This window comes from Coffea eugenioides, chromosome 6 (genome assembly GCF_003713205.1).
Source record: "Coffea eugenioides isolate CCC68of chromosome 6, Ceug_1.0, whole genome shotgun sequence".
NCBI classification, from domain to species: Eukaryota; Viridiplantae; Streptophyta; class Magnoliopsida; order Gentianales; family Rubiaceae; genus Coffea; species Coffea eugenioides.
Genome location: NC_040040.1, coordinates 43,913,561 through 43,931,579, shown reverse-complemented (window position 1 = coordinate 43,931,579; position 18,019 = coordinate 43,913,561). Strand labels below are relative to the sequence as shown.

The window sequence follows — 18,019 nt, the reverse complement described above, 5'->3', positions numbered from 1 at the left end:
GATAAAATTTGTGATGCATGTCAATTTGGAAAGCAAACAAAAGTTTCTTTTAAACCAAAGAAGTGTGTTTCAACTTCTAAACCTTTAGAACTCTTGCATCTTGACTTATTTGGTCCTACTCAAATCACTAGCTTGGGAGGTAAGAAATACTGCTTTGTGATTGTGGATGATTATTCTAGATATACTTGGGTGATATTTCTTGCTCATAAGGATGATGCCTTCAAGAATTTCACTTCATTGTTTGCTAAAGTGCAAAATCTGCTTGGCTTAAAAATTGTTAGGATTAGAAGTGATAATGGAACGGAATTCAAGTATTGTGGTTTTCCAGATTTCTGTGATCATAATGGCATAACACATGAGTTTTCAATTGCTAGAACTCCACAACAAAATGGTGTTGTAGAAAGGAAAAATAGGACACTACAAGAGGCTGCTAGAACTATGTTGAGTGAATGTAGTTTGCCAAAATACCTTTGGGCTGAAGCAGTAAACACTACATGTTATGTGATGAACAGAATCCTTTTGAGACCCATCTTGAATAAGACTTCTTATGAACTGATTTTTGATAAAAAACCTACGGTTGGATATTTCAAAGTCTTTGGTTGTAAATGTTTTATTTTAAATTTAAAGGAACATCTTGGTAAGTTTGAGAAAAAATCTGATGAAGGAATATTTTTGGGTTATTGTGAGAACAAAAGAGGATATAGAGTATTTAATAGAAGGACTCTTGTGATAGAAGAAGCCATTCACATAACATTTGATGAAACTAATGATGATAATTCTAAAAGTTCGTGTGAGGATGATGATGTAGGTGTTCGTGAGGGAATGGAAAAGCTGAAAATTGGTGATGAAGGAATATCTAAACCAGCAGCAATGGAAATGATGGATGAAGCTCATAATGATCAAGAAAAGGGTGATGAAGATGAGAATGATGATTCAGTCAAAGACCTTCCCAATGCTTGGAAATTCAGCCAAAATCATCCAAGAAAGCTTATAATTGGTGATCCATCCGAAAAGGTAAAGACTCGTTCTTCATCTAGAATATTGATAGACAATTTTGCTTTAGTTTCTCTTTTTGAACCCAAAAACATCAATGATGCTTTAAAGGATGATAACTGGATTTTGGCTATGCAAGAGGAACTTAACCAATTTGAGAGAAATAAGGTTTGGACACTTGTTGATAGACCTCAAAATCAACCTATCATTGGCACAAAGTGGATATTTAGAAATAAATTGGATGATAAAGGTGTTGTTATAAGGAATAAAGCCAGATTAGTTGCTAAAGGATATGCACAAGAAGAAGGAATTGATTTTGATGAAACATTTGCTCCCGTAGCAAGATTAGAATCTATTAGAATGCTACTTGCTTTTGCTTGTTTCAAAGGTTTCAAATTGTTTCAAATGGATGTTAAAAGTGCCTTTTTAAATGGTTTTATTGATCAAGAAGTATATGTGGATCAACCTCCCGGTTTTGAAAATACAAAATTTCCAAGTCATGTGTTTAAACTATTGTAGACAATGGAATTTTAATTAAATTACCATTGGTCTATAAAATATTTTTATCCAATCGGATATTGCCATATGGCATGTACACTTGGAAAAATTAGTTATTAAATAGCCAATTATATTTTGCCACGTGTCAAGGTGAGGTGTTCCAAATTTATTCAAATTGCAGGGATATCTCCACCAACCAAATCATATCATATCACATGTCTACTGGATAGACATTTAAATATTTATTTCTTATTAAAGAGATAATATTTAGAGTCATTTGATCCATATATATCTCTTATATACTGCAATGGTCCGTCCAATCAGACGGCGCCATGTCACTTGTCCCCACGAGTTTGGCCAATCGATAAATTTCTTATCTCTTTATTAATAAATATAAAATGAAGAGATAATATTTGACTGGTACAGTCCTAATATGACTGCACGTCTTGCAAGACAAGTAAAGTGGTACACAGGTTCTCAACCTCTACCTCTTGCTACAACTATAAATAGAGGCCTTTCAACCAAATTAAGGACATACAAAAAAAACAAATACACAGAGGGACTTCAAAGAGCATCATATACGCTCAAAGCATTGAAGCTCCAAGCTACAAAGGTTCGGCTCTTCAAGCTCTCCAAGTCTCCCAGATATCAAGACTTGAGTCTTCAAATATCTTCTAAAGTTCTTCAAATCTTCTATATCAAGATTTGAAGGAATCGGTGGTGGATCCAAGAACAAGCTGCGAAGCCCTTGGATTGGCGTTCGAGGAAAAGAATCGAAGGAAACTCTCCATAAGTTCGAGAAACTTCCAGAGATTGTACCCCATATTTTTCTTAAAGTTATATATCACATATTTGTCGTGTATATTTCTTGTTTTTGTTTGCAGACTTGAAATTTTATCGCGTACAACTATCTAAAGCATTATATGGTTTAAAACAGGCTCCAAGAGCTTGGTATGAAAGATTAAGTGGTTTCTTGATTGAAAATGGTTTCAAAAGAGGTTTTGTGGACACCACACTGTTTACTAAGCAAGTGTTAAATGACCTTCTTATTGTGCAAATATATGTTGATGATATTATTTTTGGTGCTACTAATGAGTATCTATGCAAGGATTTTTCCACCACTATGCAAAGTGAATTTGAAATAAGTATGATGGGAGAATTAAATTTCTTCCTTGGACTTCAAATACATCAAGCCCTTGAGGGAATTTTTATAAATCAAGCAAAATATACCAAGGAATTGCTGAAAAAGTTTGGCATGGAAGACTCAAAGCAAGTTGGAACTCCAATGTGCACTTCTACAAAACTTGACAAAGATGAAGAAGGTAATCATGTGGATGAAAAGCACTATAGAGGTATGATCGGAAGCTTACTCTATTTAACCGCAAGTAGACCTGATATTATGTTTGCTGTTTGCTTGTGTGCTAGATTTCAATCTTGTCCAAAAGAATCACATTTAAATGCTGTTAAAAGAATTTTTAGGTATTTGAAAGGTACATTAGACTATGGTCTTTGGTATGCTAGATCTTGTGAATTTGCTTTATATGGATATTCGGATGCGGATTTTGGTGGTTGTCGTGTGGACAGAAAAAGTACTAGTGGAACTTGTCACTTTCTTGGTAATTGCTTAGTTTCTTGGTTTAGCAAAAAGTAAAATGCAATATCTTTGTCTACAACCGAAGCGGAATATATTGCCGCTAGTGCATGTTGTGCTCAACTTTTATGGATGAAGCATACCTTGAATGATTTTGGATTGTTATATGACTGCATGCCTATATTCTGTGATAATACTAGTGCTATTAATTTGACCAAAAATCCAATTCAACATTCTAGGACAAAGCATATAGATATAAAGCACCACTTTATTCGAGATCTTGTTCAAAAAGGTGAAATTTGTGTAAATTATGTTTGTTCTAAAGATCAATTTGCTGATATTTTTACCAAAGCTTTGCCATTAGATCAGTTCACTCATCTAAGATCAAAATTGGGAATAATCGAAAAATCATCTTAAAATTTCTCAAAGTCTTCGGACGTCCGAAAGAAGATGAACGGACGTCCGATAATGTTCTTCAGCTATTTTTTCCAGAAAACACCTGTTCGGACGAATATGTCGGACGCACGACTTCGTTTGGCCTTCCGACAGTGCAACGGTACACTTTTTAAAGTAACTTTCTTCCTCATTTGCTTCAAACTCTTCTTCTTCTATTTCCTCTCGGACGAGAACTCTCTCATCTCTCACTCTCAAATTCATACCATTCTGAAGCTCTCATTCCCAAATTGACTCAACCAAAACTTTTCCTGATCGATTGCGACTCGTTTCTCCTGATCATTTCACCGAATCGCATAACATTTCGTAAAGTCCCAAATTTCCCTCAAAACCCTACTTTCTCATAACCGCTCTGTCAAATCTTGTTCAAGGCCTGTTTGTCCCAAAATTTCTGTGCGATTCACTTCCCTACTACTGTGTGCATTATTTGCATCCTTCATTCCACACATTTCGCACAATGGTGAATCTAAGAGGAGGAAAGGTTACTGTCGGACGCAAGCATCCACTCAGGGATGAGGAGGAGGATCTTCCTACGGTCAAACGTTCATCCAAACGCTTCAAGAGAGGAGCCGTAAAAGGTCAAATGTCACGGCCTACTCCACAACCCACCTCTCAACCTGAATCTGGACAGGGAACCTCTTCTCAACTGCCTCCAAAATCAGCCACACTCCCTACATTCTTTGATGATGCGGCAAAAGACAAACACTCCTGGATATCCCAGAAAGGTGTCATCTCTCAACGAATTGTAAACTCTTCTGAATTTCGCCACATAGGTTTCCATTCTGAGTCTATTTGCTTTCCAGAAATGGTCACATCTCGTTTCTATGCCCAATGTTTATTACCCTGAAATGCTGTATCAATTCTTTGCTAATCTTAGGAAAGGCACTGATCAGACTGAGATTATGTCCAGGGTTAATGGGGTAGATGTGACGCCCCCACTTCTCCCAAGGGCGAACCCAAGGGTATCCGCGGAACGCCTGCCTAGCTCTCGCCAGGACTCGAGACAAATCAATTCAAACTTAACAATATATAACAATTTATACCAGTCTAATAAGGAAAAAATCGCTTCCATAAACGAATATCCAAGTCTTGTACCACGTGTTCAAAATACATCCGTTATCCAATTCTTACGTCAGGATCCAAAAGATACATCAATTTCCAAATATATACAATAGCCAAAATGTCTAGTCAATTACAATTGAAACCCTAATACAAAAGTACATCCAAAGGGTTCCAACGAGTTTTACTCCATCCATTCCTGTTAAGGAAAACAAATCTACGGGGTGAGCGAAACACTCATGAGGCCAAGAAAACACACATGCAAGCACGTTGTCCAAATAACAATCCCAATATTCAAGTAATTTACAATTCGAGCGAGAAAAATAAACAGAAACAATTCAAGGATATAGGAGCTCTCAGGAGCTATTTTCCTCTTGCTTCGCCACGGCTCGATCCGATACCCCCTCGTGATGACACTCCGTTATCCTGGTGGGTATTTTATCCGTAGAAACTTCACTTATTACTTCCTCCGACCAACATTCCACCCTCTCGGATCCGAAACCAAACACGCACGAAAAAGGCGATACTCGTCGAGTATGCCACACGAGATCTCAAGAGATCAAGTTTTGATTTTTGAACACGCACGGAAAGGGCGATACTCCACGAGTATGCCGAACAAGATCTCAAAAGATCAAGTTGTGTTTTGTTACTCTCTTGGTTTATCAAACTTCTCGACCAAGCCCATGCCGGCTCGAGTTGTAAGATTGGTTAAGAGAATTGGGCGTCCCCATAAGTCGAGGAGGTTCACTCCACCCGACAACAAGACACGCACGACATACACGACATGCATGGCAACACGACACGCACACGAAAACGGGTATATTTTAGTCGACGAGATTCACTCAATCGACTTTGAAAACCAAGTTAATACAAGTAAAGTTCAAGTAAAGGAGAGCGAGTGCGATAAAGTACACACTCGTCTCATCAAGTGATATTCACGTATATAAGCAGGTAAATCAAGTAAACACGACAAGTCATGCACTTGACACTCACCAATTCAAAAGTAATTGAGCGAGAAAATCTTTAGTTGTCCCCTCCGGGATTCTTTTCAAGACTCGCTTGAGCACCTGAAGCAATTAACAAGTATTTTTCACTCACAATCACGTATTAATCAAGAAAGGAGTTACGCTTATTTGGACTAGTCAATACCTCAAACCAAGAACCTTAGCCACTCAAAATAAAGGTTCAAAAGTGAGGTTTTATTAACACAAGAAAAACTGATTTCCTTCATGAAATCAAGTTTAAAGCGATCAATTATCATCAAGAAGGAGTAACAAGTTTTCAAATTTTCATTTTCTAAGAAATCAGCAAATTTCAGCTTTGCGCGTCAAATTTAGAAAAATCAGATCTTGCACTCAGTAGGTCCAAAATTATAAAACTTGGTACCGTTGGAAACCTCTTAGAAAGTACTAAAAGTTCTTAAAAGACACTTTTCCATGAATCTAAGTGGAAGGTATTCAAAAATGAGCTTGAAGGTACAGGTTCGGCGTACAAGGCAGAATTAAGTTGGATTTCGGCCAACTTTGGAAATTCGGCACGATTCACATGTTGCAAACCGGCCTCTGAAATTTACAGCTCAATTAGTGTTACAAGTGAGGTTTATAACAAAACAAGCGGATCAAGAATCGGAGTTTCGAGTACCGAGATACGGTAGCTCAAAGTTGAGGAAGATTCAAGACTGAAGAAGAATTTCCAGTTTTGAACCTCCAACACTAGCAATTTAATTCGGTATCGAAACGAACTTGAATTGGTGCCAAAATTGGCAGTATTTTACTCCTATATGCAAGGTATTCCTCTATCAAATTTCAGGGAAAAATACCCTCGGGAAGGTAGTTAATTAGTCAACCAAAGTTCAGGAAAAATTCTAAGGCAATCTGCCTTGTGACTTTCATTTCACAATTTCAAATCGTTTAACCAAGAAAACTATCCGAACATGGTTCATTTGTGAAACAAAGGTCTAAGACACATCCATGATACCTTTGGTAAGTGATGAGCATCAAGAACTTCAATTAATAAAATCATTCCCAAGTTTTGCCCCAAATCAGTCCAAATACTACGTTTTTCCAAAACAGGGCAGTCCTCTTGTTTTAGTCACAACTCAATCAATTTAACTCAGAATGAGGCATGGTTTATGGCGTTAGAAAATACATTCACGGGACTAAAAGTTCACAGAAGGAAATGTTCTGAAATTCGGCAAGCAACCAGCTCAAAATTGAGCCTCAAGTTGCTGCCTCAACAAGCCATTCCAGCAAATCCGAGAGACAGGACAGCTAACTTAAAACGTTTGGTTCGGATCACTCACAAAGAATCAGAACGTGAATTTTATCTCAAATTAAAGCTAGGAATGTCTAGTTTCAAACGCCACCGACGGCACTTGATTTTGACACCCGAGGACAGAGTTATGGCCAAAATACGACCACTGGACAGTTTTACCCGAAAATAATTTTCCAGCATGCCTAGTTCATGAATAAATTCATTTGCCCATCCAATCGTTAATGTTTTCCAACGAAAATTTTTACACACATAATATAACATATACACATCAGGATCATGCCAATAAATCACCAAAAATGTGCCTTATCATGGCCGAACAAAACAGGGGCAGATTCGGCAATTTCTGGTCATGACCTCTACTTGAGTTCCCAACAATAACACTCCATAAATTCATCATTATAACCATTAAACTACCATTAAATCCAACATTGATCCTCAAATCAGCAACAACAACCCAAGTGTGGGAATACAAAGAGCCCACTATCACATTTTACATCCATATCAAGCTAACCAAATGCATGCATGAACTTAACAAGGTAAGATAGCTTCCAAACTTCAAGTTTCCAAGAGTGGATCATCACTTACTTTGGGTTGATGTTCAGCAGAATTTTCGGCCCTCTATTACCCCAGAAAAACCGTGATTTCCAGCCCTTGTTTGCAGCTCAAAATGCTCCTCAAGTGTCAAGCTAGGTGTGGTGCAAGTTTGGTTGAATTTGGAGATGATTTGGGGTGGTTTTGAGTGAGATTAGTGAGCAGAAATTTTGAAGCAATGGAGTTAGAGAGAGGAGGGTGTTTGGTCGGCTATGAGGAGAGAGAAGATGGAGAGAAATCTGATTTCCTTTAGCTTCCAAGAGAAGGTGAAATAAGTGGTGTAAATTCACCCAAAAGTCAACTCTCATTAGGGGCGCGTTTGGCGCGATTAGGTTCGATTTTCTCGCGCGTTTGGTTCACTAGTGCACTGAACCTCCAATGCATTTATATTCATGTAAGTGTTATTCACTCTTAATTGTCCCGATATAAGGGTCTAAAGTCCCTCAAATAACGTCGCGCGTGTGAAAACGCGTACCGTCAATTTTAACGCTATAACGCGAAACTTCCAATAAATTCTTATAACGATTGCGCTACTAACTATCACTTGAGTATTTACTCATAAGATTACCTATTTTAGGACCATAGTACAAGTCTCCAATATTCCAAGCTTATTGTGTTACTACGCGGATAAAATCTCCAAGTACTATTCACTATTTTTTTTTACTAGACGTACTCCAGGAAATTAATTTTTGAAACGAATCATTTTAAAAATATAACGAAGTTATATTACCATGTATTTAGGTCTAATAAGACTAGAAAATATTCCTCGAAGCGAAAATCCAATTAAATAATTTATTAAGCCATAAATTAGGCATAAAATAATAGTTTTTACGAGTCCTCACAGTAGACTTAGTCTTTGATTCTGAAATTGTGAATGATATTTTAAAAACTACCATTGAACCTGGCTGCAAGGACAAAATTGCAAATTTCTTTTCCTATGAAGAGCACCCTACTGCTGACAATCATTTTGATGGGGCTAAAATGTTAACTTATTTTAAAAGAAGTTTTACCTCCCCTGCTGATGCTAAACTGAATGATCTTGCTCCTGTGAATCTAATTGCCTTTTCAATCATTTCAAACCTGCTTGTACCCACTGATGGCCATAGAACTGATGCAAACAAAATGGAGTTGTATCTCTTTTACTGTTTTCGAGAAAAAATTCGTATTGATTTTGGTTTTGTCATGTGCAAGTTTTTACTTCGCTATGCCACTGATTCTCGCAGAAAATTATCTTATGGAAAGTTTCTTCAAAAGATTTTTGAGTTTTACAAAGTTCCAATTCTAGGTGTTTGTCCCAAAGAAGCATCTTCTTATGCCTTTACCAAAGGATATTTTGAAAGAAAAAATCTTGTTTTTAAAGATAATCTGTGGGCTTATAAGGGGGCATCATCTAGTGAACAGAGGTCTAAGACTGCACATGATCCTTCATCTGTTTCACTCACTCCCATTCATCCCAGGAAGTCTGCCACTAAAGCAGCTTCCTCCTCCAATGATGAAGTGATTGAGTTCCTTCGTGAACTCAAACAGCATGTTCTTCTTCTAGAACATGGTCTAATGCTCACCATGTCCTCTGAGCAACAAACAGCCTTCCTAGACAAAAAGAACCTTCTTTTTCCCCCACCTGTGGTTGAGGAAGTTTCCCATGACAAAGAACCACACCCCACTGATCCAAGCTCATCAATTCCAGACCCTGGTTCATCAACTCCTGTGACTCCTCATGGCCCTTCCACAACAGATAAAGGCAAGGCACCAGTTGAAGAGGCTGCTGCAGATGATGAAGAAACTGAAGAGGAGGACCTCTCCCAATATCAGCTCTCTCGAAGAACACCTGGATCCACATAGTTCACCATTTAGGACATTTGCATTTTGTTTATTTCATGTGTTTGTGGTGTTCAACAATGGATATGTAGATGAATTCAACATTTGGTTATGATTATGTTTATGTTTCTTTTGGTACTGTTTGATAGATGTTTAAGTATTTTGAATGATGATTGTGTGGATGTAATGAATTTTGTGGATGATTGTGTGAATGTTTAAGTATTTTGAATGATGATTGTGTAGATGTAATGAATTTTGTGGATGATTGTGTGAATGTTTAAGTATTTTTAAATGATGTTTGTGGATGAGATGGATGTGATTGATTGCCTTTTTGTGATGACAAAAAGGGGGAGAGGACTGAATTGATTGATGATTGATGATTTGATCAAATTTGGATTGGCTGATGGATTGAATTGGTAAAATGCTGGATGTTGGCTGCTTAATTGTCATATTTTGGATAATTATTTAATTCGGTTGGGCAGCCAAGTGAGGGGGAGTTTTTCAAATTTTTTATGATTCACTAAGTAAGGGGGAGTTCTTGTCTATTGAGAAAGGGGGAGTTTTTTATTGCAATCATCAAATCTCATTTCAAACCTTTGTTTTGTCATCATCAAAAAGGGGGAGAATGTTATTCTTGATTTTGATGATCACAAAGGTCTTTGAAATGTTTGTTTAACTCTCTTCAAATATAAGTGTTTTCTGCCTATCAAAGAATCAGGTACGAATATGTCAAGAATTGAAAATCAACCAAAAGAAGAAGCAAAAACAGGACACTCATGTCGGACGTCCTAAGGAATTGGTCGGACGTCCGAAAGGATGAAGATCATTAAGAAGAAGATTCTGTCGGACGCTCGTGAGGAAGCATCGGACGTCCGGATGGATCGGACGTACTCCTCGGACGCACATCGAACGTGTCGGACGTCCTAAAAATTCCACAAAATGTTGATGACTCTCTGCCAAGACTCTGTCGGACGCTCGTAAGGAAGCATCGGACGTCCTGAAGGATCGGACGCATGCTTCGGACGCACATCAATCTCATCGGACGTCCTAAAAATTCCACGAAGATTTGATAACTCTCTGGACGACGTTCGAACACAGAAGCTCGGACGATAAAATACCATCGGACGTCCGAACAACAACTTGACTGAGTTTCGGACGATGGGATCGGACGATGACTAAGACGTCGGACGTCCGACAGCTCCAACGGCTAGCTGACTCTTCATCTGCCTTCTATCCGTTGGGAGTATTAATGAAGCTCATTTTTGGCTCCCTTTAAATACAAACGATTCTGATTCAGAAGAGGACTTTTGCACACTTTGTTTACAAGATCTCAAGAGTTATTTTAGCTTGAAAATAGTCTCCAAAGCTAGATTTGTTCTCCAAGTGGTGTGAATTTATTGTGAGCTTTTCTCTTGTGGTTGAAAGTTTCATTAGTGTAGCTTTGTTGAGGGTTATCTGAGTGATTGTAAAACTTCTTAGCTTGACTAAGTGAGGCTTAGGGCAAGAAGGAAGTGCTCCATCCATTGTACATCTAGTTGATCATCTTTCATCAAAGAGAAGTTGCTCAACCTAGTGATTGGTCTTCAAGTTTGAGGAAAGCTTGGTAGACAATCGGTTTGATATTCTATCTTATTCTTTTTGTTTAATAAAATTCTCATTGCTTATCTATACTTGTTTTTCGAATCAATATTGCTCTTTTCTTCTAATCTACTTGATTGATCATTACTAGAAAAGAAGGTAAATTTTTATTAAGCAAAAATTACATAAATTTGATTAAGATTTTAATCAACCTAATTCACCCCCCCTCTTAGGTTGTCTTTGGACCTTACATGGTAGATGTTGGTTTGGTGCTAAACCTAGGCTTGATTATAATTGCGTATATATGTAGATAGTCATAGTTTAAGAGTTATAAGCTATTTATTTGTGTGGGTAGCGAAGGATTTTTATATTATGTTTAGTAAGATTTAAGGATCCATGACTGAAAAGAATGTATGATATTTTCTTATAATATTAGGTATAAGCTCACTTATAGGAAGAACTATAACATGTTTTTATCAATGGAGCCAGTTTTACTTGACTTTTGGAGTATACTTGGTACTTCTTGTTTAAGCATCTTAATCAAGGTTTATTTGTTATGTGTGAAGTTTGACTCAAAGATGTGACTCAAAAGGCTTTAAATCAAAAATTTTATTTCTTCATCATCCTATTTACTGAGCTTTAAAGTTGACTAAAAGTTTGGTTTTTAAAGCAACTTAGAATTTGAGAATTTCTTCTTGTTTGAGTTATTTGGATGATTTTTACGGCATTTTCTTAGAACTTCAAATATATATATACATATATTTATTGATTTTGTCACATCGATCTTGTGCAAGTTTTTCAAGATATATTAGTTTGGTTGATGCTGCTAGATTGAATTTATCATTAAGCATTGATTTCTCTAAAGGATTGTTGTTGACTTTTGGAAGTTATTGTACTGTAGATTCAAGTTTTATTTTCGGATATGATAGCCAATCGTTAGGCACTGCAATGAAATATTCTGAAATTTTGTAAAGAACTAGTTGGAGGGTTAATAATACCTAGATATTGGAAATGGTACATGTGAGAACCCTCACTTAAAAATATAAGTTCTCCTAAATCACTTGCATTGCCCTAAGACTAAATAAATTGTAACATTTCCTTGTATTGCATTGCATTGTCTTTTTATACGAATTGTAATATCTCCTTGAATTGGCATCATTTCATTTCACTATATGCGCAAGGACCAAATACACTTTTAATTGTGTTTGAGACCTTATGTGAAAGTTTAAGGGTGCTAATTAGACATTGGACGTATTTGGAGGGAAGAAACATTATTTGGCAAAGTTTAAGGGAAGGAATGACCAAGATTGGGCCAAGTGTCAATGTCCCAACTACTCAAACAAATTGACCAAGGAAATTAGCAATTTAAACCTTTTTGGCTCCATTTTTTCCCCTTGCTTGGCCGACTTTCTTGAGCTCCAAAGAGAGAAGAAAAATTCCATTTTTCTTGCTTGAAACCCTAGCTTGGATTTTGAGGAAAACCAAAGGAGAAGGAACTTTAGTTAGTTTGAGTAAAACTATCTTCAAGGCTTGCTTGTGATTCAAGCTTGGAACCCTTGGTTTGGTGGACTTTTGGGTGGTTCAAACTTTATTTAAGAAAGGTGAATGATCCTTAAACCGTAGCTTTATTGTTTAATATCAAGTGTTTAAGGTATTGATGATAAACAAGAAGTTGAGTTGATGACAAACTAGAATTTGTGGTGAAATTCCTTGAGCTAAATAAGTGGAAGTAAGGTTGGATGTATGGCATGCCATGTATTTGATTCTTTTCCTAAACTTTGTTTGTGATTTTCCTTGATGTATTAGCATGTTATGAACCCTCTTAAATTAGAAATAACTCTTGGAATATTGTTTAAGTTAAAATAATGAAAGGATGGAATTTGGTGGTGAATGTGAACTTGGGACTGTTCTCTTTTCCTCTTTGCTGGCCGGCCATGAATTGGAAGTTTTCCCTTGATCTTTGTGACTTATTGAACCTTAATTAAGTTTACGAAACTTGGCTAAACATTGGTTTAAACTTGTGTGTGAGTTGAGGTGAAATGGAGCAAGTAAATTGGTTGATTTGGCATGGTAGCGGACTGTTTTGTTCTTCCTTGTTACCCGGACTGCCTTGATTCATTTTATTATTGTGTGTTGAATTTTAAGCTTAAATAGTACTATATAACTTGACCCCTTGTATATTAACTTTAGGAGGTCGAATTGGACGAATTTGAGCCAAAATGAATGAGGTTAAGAAGGAGGAATATGGTGATTTTATCAAAGCCCTGAGCTAATTAGAACAGAAAAATCAGTAAACTTCCCCAGACTTCTGGTATTGATAGGAGAGGAACTAGAGTTTGAATTTTATACCGTTGGAAACCCTTTGAGTCTAGTTTCCAATGTCATCAGCGGCGCGCGCTTCTGACTTTTCTAGAGTGAGATATAGCAATTTTTTCGAGACTGCGCACGTGCGACTGTTATACCTGAGAAAACCTTTTTGAACTTGAATGAGATTTTTCTTTTGCTCAACTTTCTTGTACTTGTCAAACTCATTTTCTTACGAGCTTTTTCTACATTTTGGTCTAACTTTCATGGTAAATTGAGTCGATTAATGACCCACTTGGTCACCTAATGAACTTATGTTTGGGTTGAAAAATGAATCTAGGATATTAACGACTTTTACTCGTTGCCCGGGGACTAGAAAACGAAGGTGAGGGTAACCACGGGACTTAACGGACAAACTCTGCACTTCTTAACAAGTGAGTGTTCCACTGCCTGTTACCTATCTATGTGAGATATCTGAATACGTGGTCTGTGATTGTTTGATCTAAACATTTGATTTGACAAACTCGAGGTGAGCGTGTATTTTATCATACTCGACCTCCTTCGATTTTACTGAGGCTCTGTATACTGATAATTTAAGATGTGATTTTTTTGTATTTGACTATACGTCATTTGGGTGATATCTCATCGACTATTGTGACTGTTTGGGGACCCAACCTTGTAGGTGAGTCGGTTGTATCGAGCCAGCAAGAGCTTGGTCGAGAAGGCCGATGAACCTTGGGGACTATTTATTGAAATTCGAAAATTGGTATACTCGAGTATTACCTAATTATATTGTTTGAGGTGTTCGGATCCGGTAAGGGGGTTGACTGGTGGACGAAATTTGGAGAAAGTGATGTTCTACGGACATTATATTCTTTAAATTCAAATGTTGACGGAGAGTCAACGGATACTCGATATGATCAAGCTTATGTGGATTTGGCTTTTGGGAGCCACCCGTATCCTTAAATTGCATTGTGATTAAATTGTTCCAAAATTACACAGTGTTTACTTGTTTATATTATGACTCTAATTGGGCATGTGCCTACATGTTTATTTGGGATTTCACTGAGTTTTAACTTACCCCACTTCCTTTTGTTTTCCTTTAACAGATCTGGGATGGGACTGTTGTCAAGAACTTGCGCAGCCTTAAATTTTATCTTGAATTTGTACTTTGAGTTGTAATGTTTTTGTTTAGAAGACTTTACCTTTGACTCTTGTAAGCTTGAATTTGTAAGTTTGGTACTTATTATGTAAATTAAGTTTGAATTGTAAGTTTGACATTTAGCTCTGTATTCTAAATTTGAAAAGTTGGCATGACGATTATATTTCTATTATGGTTTGTAACCTTTACTTCGAAAATATTTCGTTAGTTTTCTTGGGTTGCTGGTTCATTAGTTAACTGAGTCCCGACGAGAGTTGGGCAGACAGTTCACTAATCCTAAGGGTTCGCCCTGGGAAAAGGTAGGGCTATCACAGGTGGTATCAGAATCTAGATTTGAATTGGCTTGGACGTATTAGAAATTTTCGACCTTAAGAGTATATGTGATCATTTTCCCTTTAGTTAAGAGTACTTAAACTTTTATCTATACTTTGTGTAGGATAGATGGATCTAGTGGCCCTAATAGTAGTCAGGTTGATGAGCAGCCCGGTGATACATTTCCGATGATTAGGTATCAGATCAAGCCAAGGGGAGCTTGCCGTACATTGGAGTCCAACCAACCACAACCGGCGTTGCGAGTGTCGATATACCTACGCTTATCTCAACCACGTAGTTTTGACTATTGTGAAGAAAAGGAAGGTGCTAGCGGATGTTAATGTTAGGCTTGAAGCTGAATTGAATCAATTAAGGAAAACTACAAAAGTGCAAGCTGACTGGATTGAGGAACTTGAGGTTGACATGATTGAGGGCCAGGAAAGGACCAATGATCTTAGTGTGCAACTTGGAGAAACCCATGTGCGACTGGTTAGGGGAGCGATGAAGGTTAGGGCTAGAGCTAAGTTCATCTTGAATGTTTGTGGAGATCTACTTAGGGAATTAAGTGGCTAGACTTCTAATATGGGAGACGATGCAGGAGCTGAACCTGCCCAGGATGGGAGGTCATCTAGTTCTGCAGTGGATTAAGTCTTGACTGTTAGATTATCATTTTGGATGATTTTGAACATTGTAAATAGGAAGGGTAGGAGGATGTGGTGACTCGGTAGTTGTACAGTTTTTTTTTGACTATTTACTTTGACTTTTTTATGATATAACTTGATGGATTATGTCTGTACTTTTGAGCTCTGTATTTGATACTTTTGACCTTGTTAGCTTGTAAATAACTGATACTAGTCCTTGAATGTATATCGACTTTGACTTTAACTCCAGCTTTGACTTTGACTTTGTTTCGATTTTGGCATTTAAATATTTTGTGTTCTCATTTGCCTATCGTGATTTTAATTTTTTTTCTTTGAATTTTTTATTATGAATAAGTATCTATTATATATAAATACCTACTTACCCTCCATTAGTTATAATACTTGGACCCCGGATCAGTGAGGAATAATGGAGGGTAGACAACAACGTGGTCGGAGTCGTGGGCGTGAATCCAGACAAACCCAGGATGAAGAAGAGAACAATGATCTATAGCAAATCAGAACTAGGGACTTAGAGGTAAAGAAGAGGGCCAGGTAGCTACGGCTATCAATCATATGACTGACTTATTAGCCTGATTGATTGACCAGCAAGGTCAAGTGCCTGGTAATCAGTAAAGGGATTCTGAAGTAAGTGAGAATAGGATCCTATAACGGTTTCAAAAGTTTTCTCCTCCTAAATTTCTTGGAGAACTAGATCTCGAAATTGCCAAGAATTGGTTTGAAAGAATGGTGGTTATATTTACTGCATTACACTACACTGAGAAAACACAAGTGACTTTCACCGTTTTTCAGTTGGAAGGCGTGGCCCGTTCCTGGTGGGACGTAATAAGGGCAAAATGGGACAGGGAGAAAACTCCACGTACTTGATTTAACTTCACTAGAAAATTTAATGAAAAGTTTTTTCTGCCTTTAATTCAGAAGAAAAGAGAGGATGAATTTATCAGACTGCACCAAAGGCACTTCAAGTGTGGCAGAATATGAAATCCAGCTCACCAGACTCTCTAAATTTGCTCCGGAGCTAGTGGTTAGTGAGCAGAAACGCAAAAGGCGATTTGTACAGGGTTTGAATGTAAAAATCCAAAAATACTTAGTTGCAACTCAAATTGATACGTTTAAAAATACTCTTGAGAAAGCTCAACGAGTGGAGTAGACCCGATTTCAAGTTTGAACATTTCAAGCAAAGATATGAGGTGCATCTAGTAGTACTATGGGGTGAAATAATCAGAATGTATCGCCTCTTAAATTTAGAAGAGGAACGGGTGGAGTTCGAATCCCAGAGGCACCGAGAGAAGTTCCATCAAGAGGGGCTCAAAACGGGAGAGGACAACAGATGACTGTCTCCCAAGGAGGTCCTGTACCAGCTCCTCGGGTGAGTTGTGGGTATTGTGGTAAGACAAACCATACCGAAAATACTTGCTGGCGAAAGATAAAGAAATGTCTCCATTGTGGCAGTTCCGAGCATCAGATCGCAGCCTGTCCTGTTAAACCCCGTGAAGAAAATGAGGGTTCACAGCTAGAGAAGTCAAACCCTGAGCAACCTACTGCCAGTGGGAGTAGACCGAGAGTCTCTGCTAGGGTTTATGTCTTGGACCATCAGCGAGTTCTCGAGTCATTTGAAGTGGTGGAAGGTACGATCATGGGGCAACTCATTCTTTTGTACATTTTGCCTTCATGTGCAGTATTGATATAAATCCCGTTAAATTACCCTATGAATTGGAAGTTAGAATACCTACTGGGGATTAAAACCTAATTACCAACATAGTTTATAAAAATTGTGAGGTTTGGGTAGGAGAACGGAAGTTGGTGATAGATTTGATAAGTTTAGACCTCAAGAGGTACGACGTGACTTTAGGAATGGATTGGTTGGCTCGTTATAATGCTAAGTTAAATTGCAAGACTCAAGTGGTGCAGTTCTGTATACCAAAAGAGACAACTCTAAGATTGGATGTGAGAGATAGATTATTCTCGTCTGCACTTATTTCAGAAATTCGAGTCAAGAAAATATTGAATAAAGGGGTGCAGGGTTACTTAGCTTTTCTAATAAATATTCCTGGAGATAAGGTGAAACTAGAGGATGTGCTAGTGATGAATGAATTTTTCGATATTTTCCCTGACGAGTTGAAGTTGATGCCGCTAGAGAGGGAAATAGAATTTAAAATTGATTTGGTACGTGGAACCACTCCTATTGCGAAAACACCATACCGAATGGCACCTACCGAGCTTAAGGAACTAAAACTGCAGTTACAAAATTTGTTAGAGTGCAAATTTATTCGAGAAAGTGAATCACCTTAGGAAGCACTTGTTTTATTTGTTAAAAAGAAGGATAGTAGTTTGAAACTTTGTATAGACTATCGCGGCTTAAATGATGTCACGGTGAAAAATAAATATCCTTTACTGCACATTGACGAGTTGTTTGATCAGTTGCAAGGAGCAGTGATTTTCTCAAAGTTGAATTTGAGGCAGAGTTATTATCAGTTAAGAATTAAACAGGAGGATATATCGAAAACGGCTTCTAATTCCAGATATGGACATTTCAAATTTGCAGTGATGCCTTTTAGTTTAACAAATACTCTGGCTGCATTTATGGATTTGATGCATCAAGTCTTTAGATCTTATTTGGACCAATTTGTCATGGTATTTATAGATGATATTTTGGTATACTTTAAAACTCGAGAGGATCATGAATGACATTTGATGATAGTTTTGCAGACTTTAAGAGAACATCAG

The 18,019-nt window shown here is 37.4% G+C and overlaps 2 protein-coding genes across 2 annotated transcripts in view; both read left to right on the top strand.

The window, feature by feature from the left end:
* Window positions 1-15,288, top strand: part of LOC113774207 (inactive cytochrome P450 76AD1-like) — a 47,211-nt gene extending 31,923 nt beyond the window's left edge. Inside the window, exons 2-4 of the mRNA XM_027318768.1 lie at window positions 14,758-14,829; window positions 15,008-15,140; window positions 15,232-15,288. Coding sequence (XP_027174569.1) covers window positions 14,758-14,829; window positions 15,008-15,140; window positions 15,232-15,288 — 262 coding nt within the window. The remainder of the gene's footprint in view (window positions 1-14,757; window positions 14,830-15,007; window positions 15,141-15,231) is intronic.
* Window positions 15,289-16,622: 1,334 nt separating this feature from the next.
* Window positions 16,623-17,584, top strand: LOC113774206. The gene is made up of 2 exons (XM_027318767.1): window positions 16,623-16,920; window positions 17,082-17,584. The coding sequence occupies exons 1-2, from the start codon at window positions 16,623-16,625 to the stop codon at window positions 17,582-17,584; spliced, it is 801 nt and encodes a 266-aa protein (XP_027174568.1).
* Window positions 17,585-18,019: the final 435 nt, after the last annotated feature.

Bases quoted from the DNA above. Each gene is read 5' to 3' on its own strand.
- LOC113774206 (XM_027318767.1), top strand. From the start codon at position 16,623: ATGACTGTCTCCCAAGGAGGTCCTGTACCAGCTCCTCGGGTGAGTTGT. The intron at 16,921-17,081 runs GTACGATCATGG...AGGTTTGGGTAG, and splicing joins GTCATTTGAAGTGGTGGAAG to GAGAACGGAAGTTGGTGATA.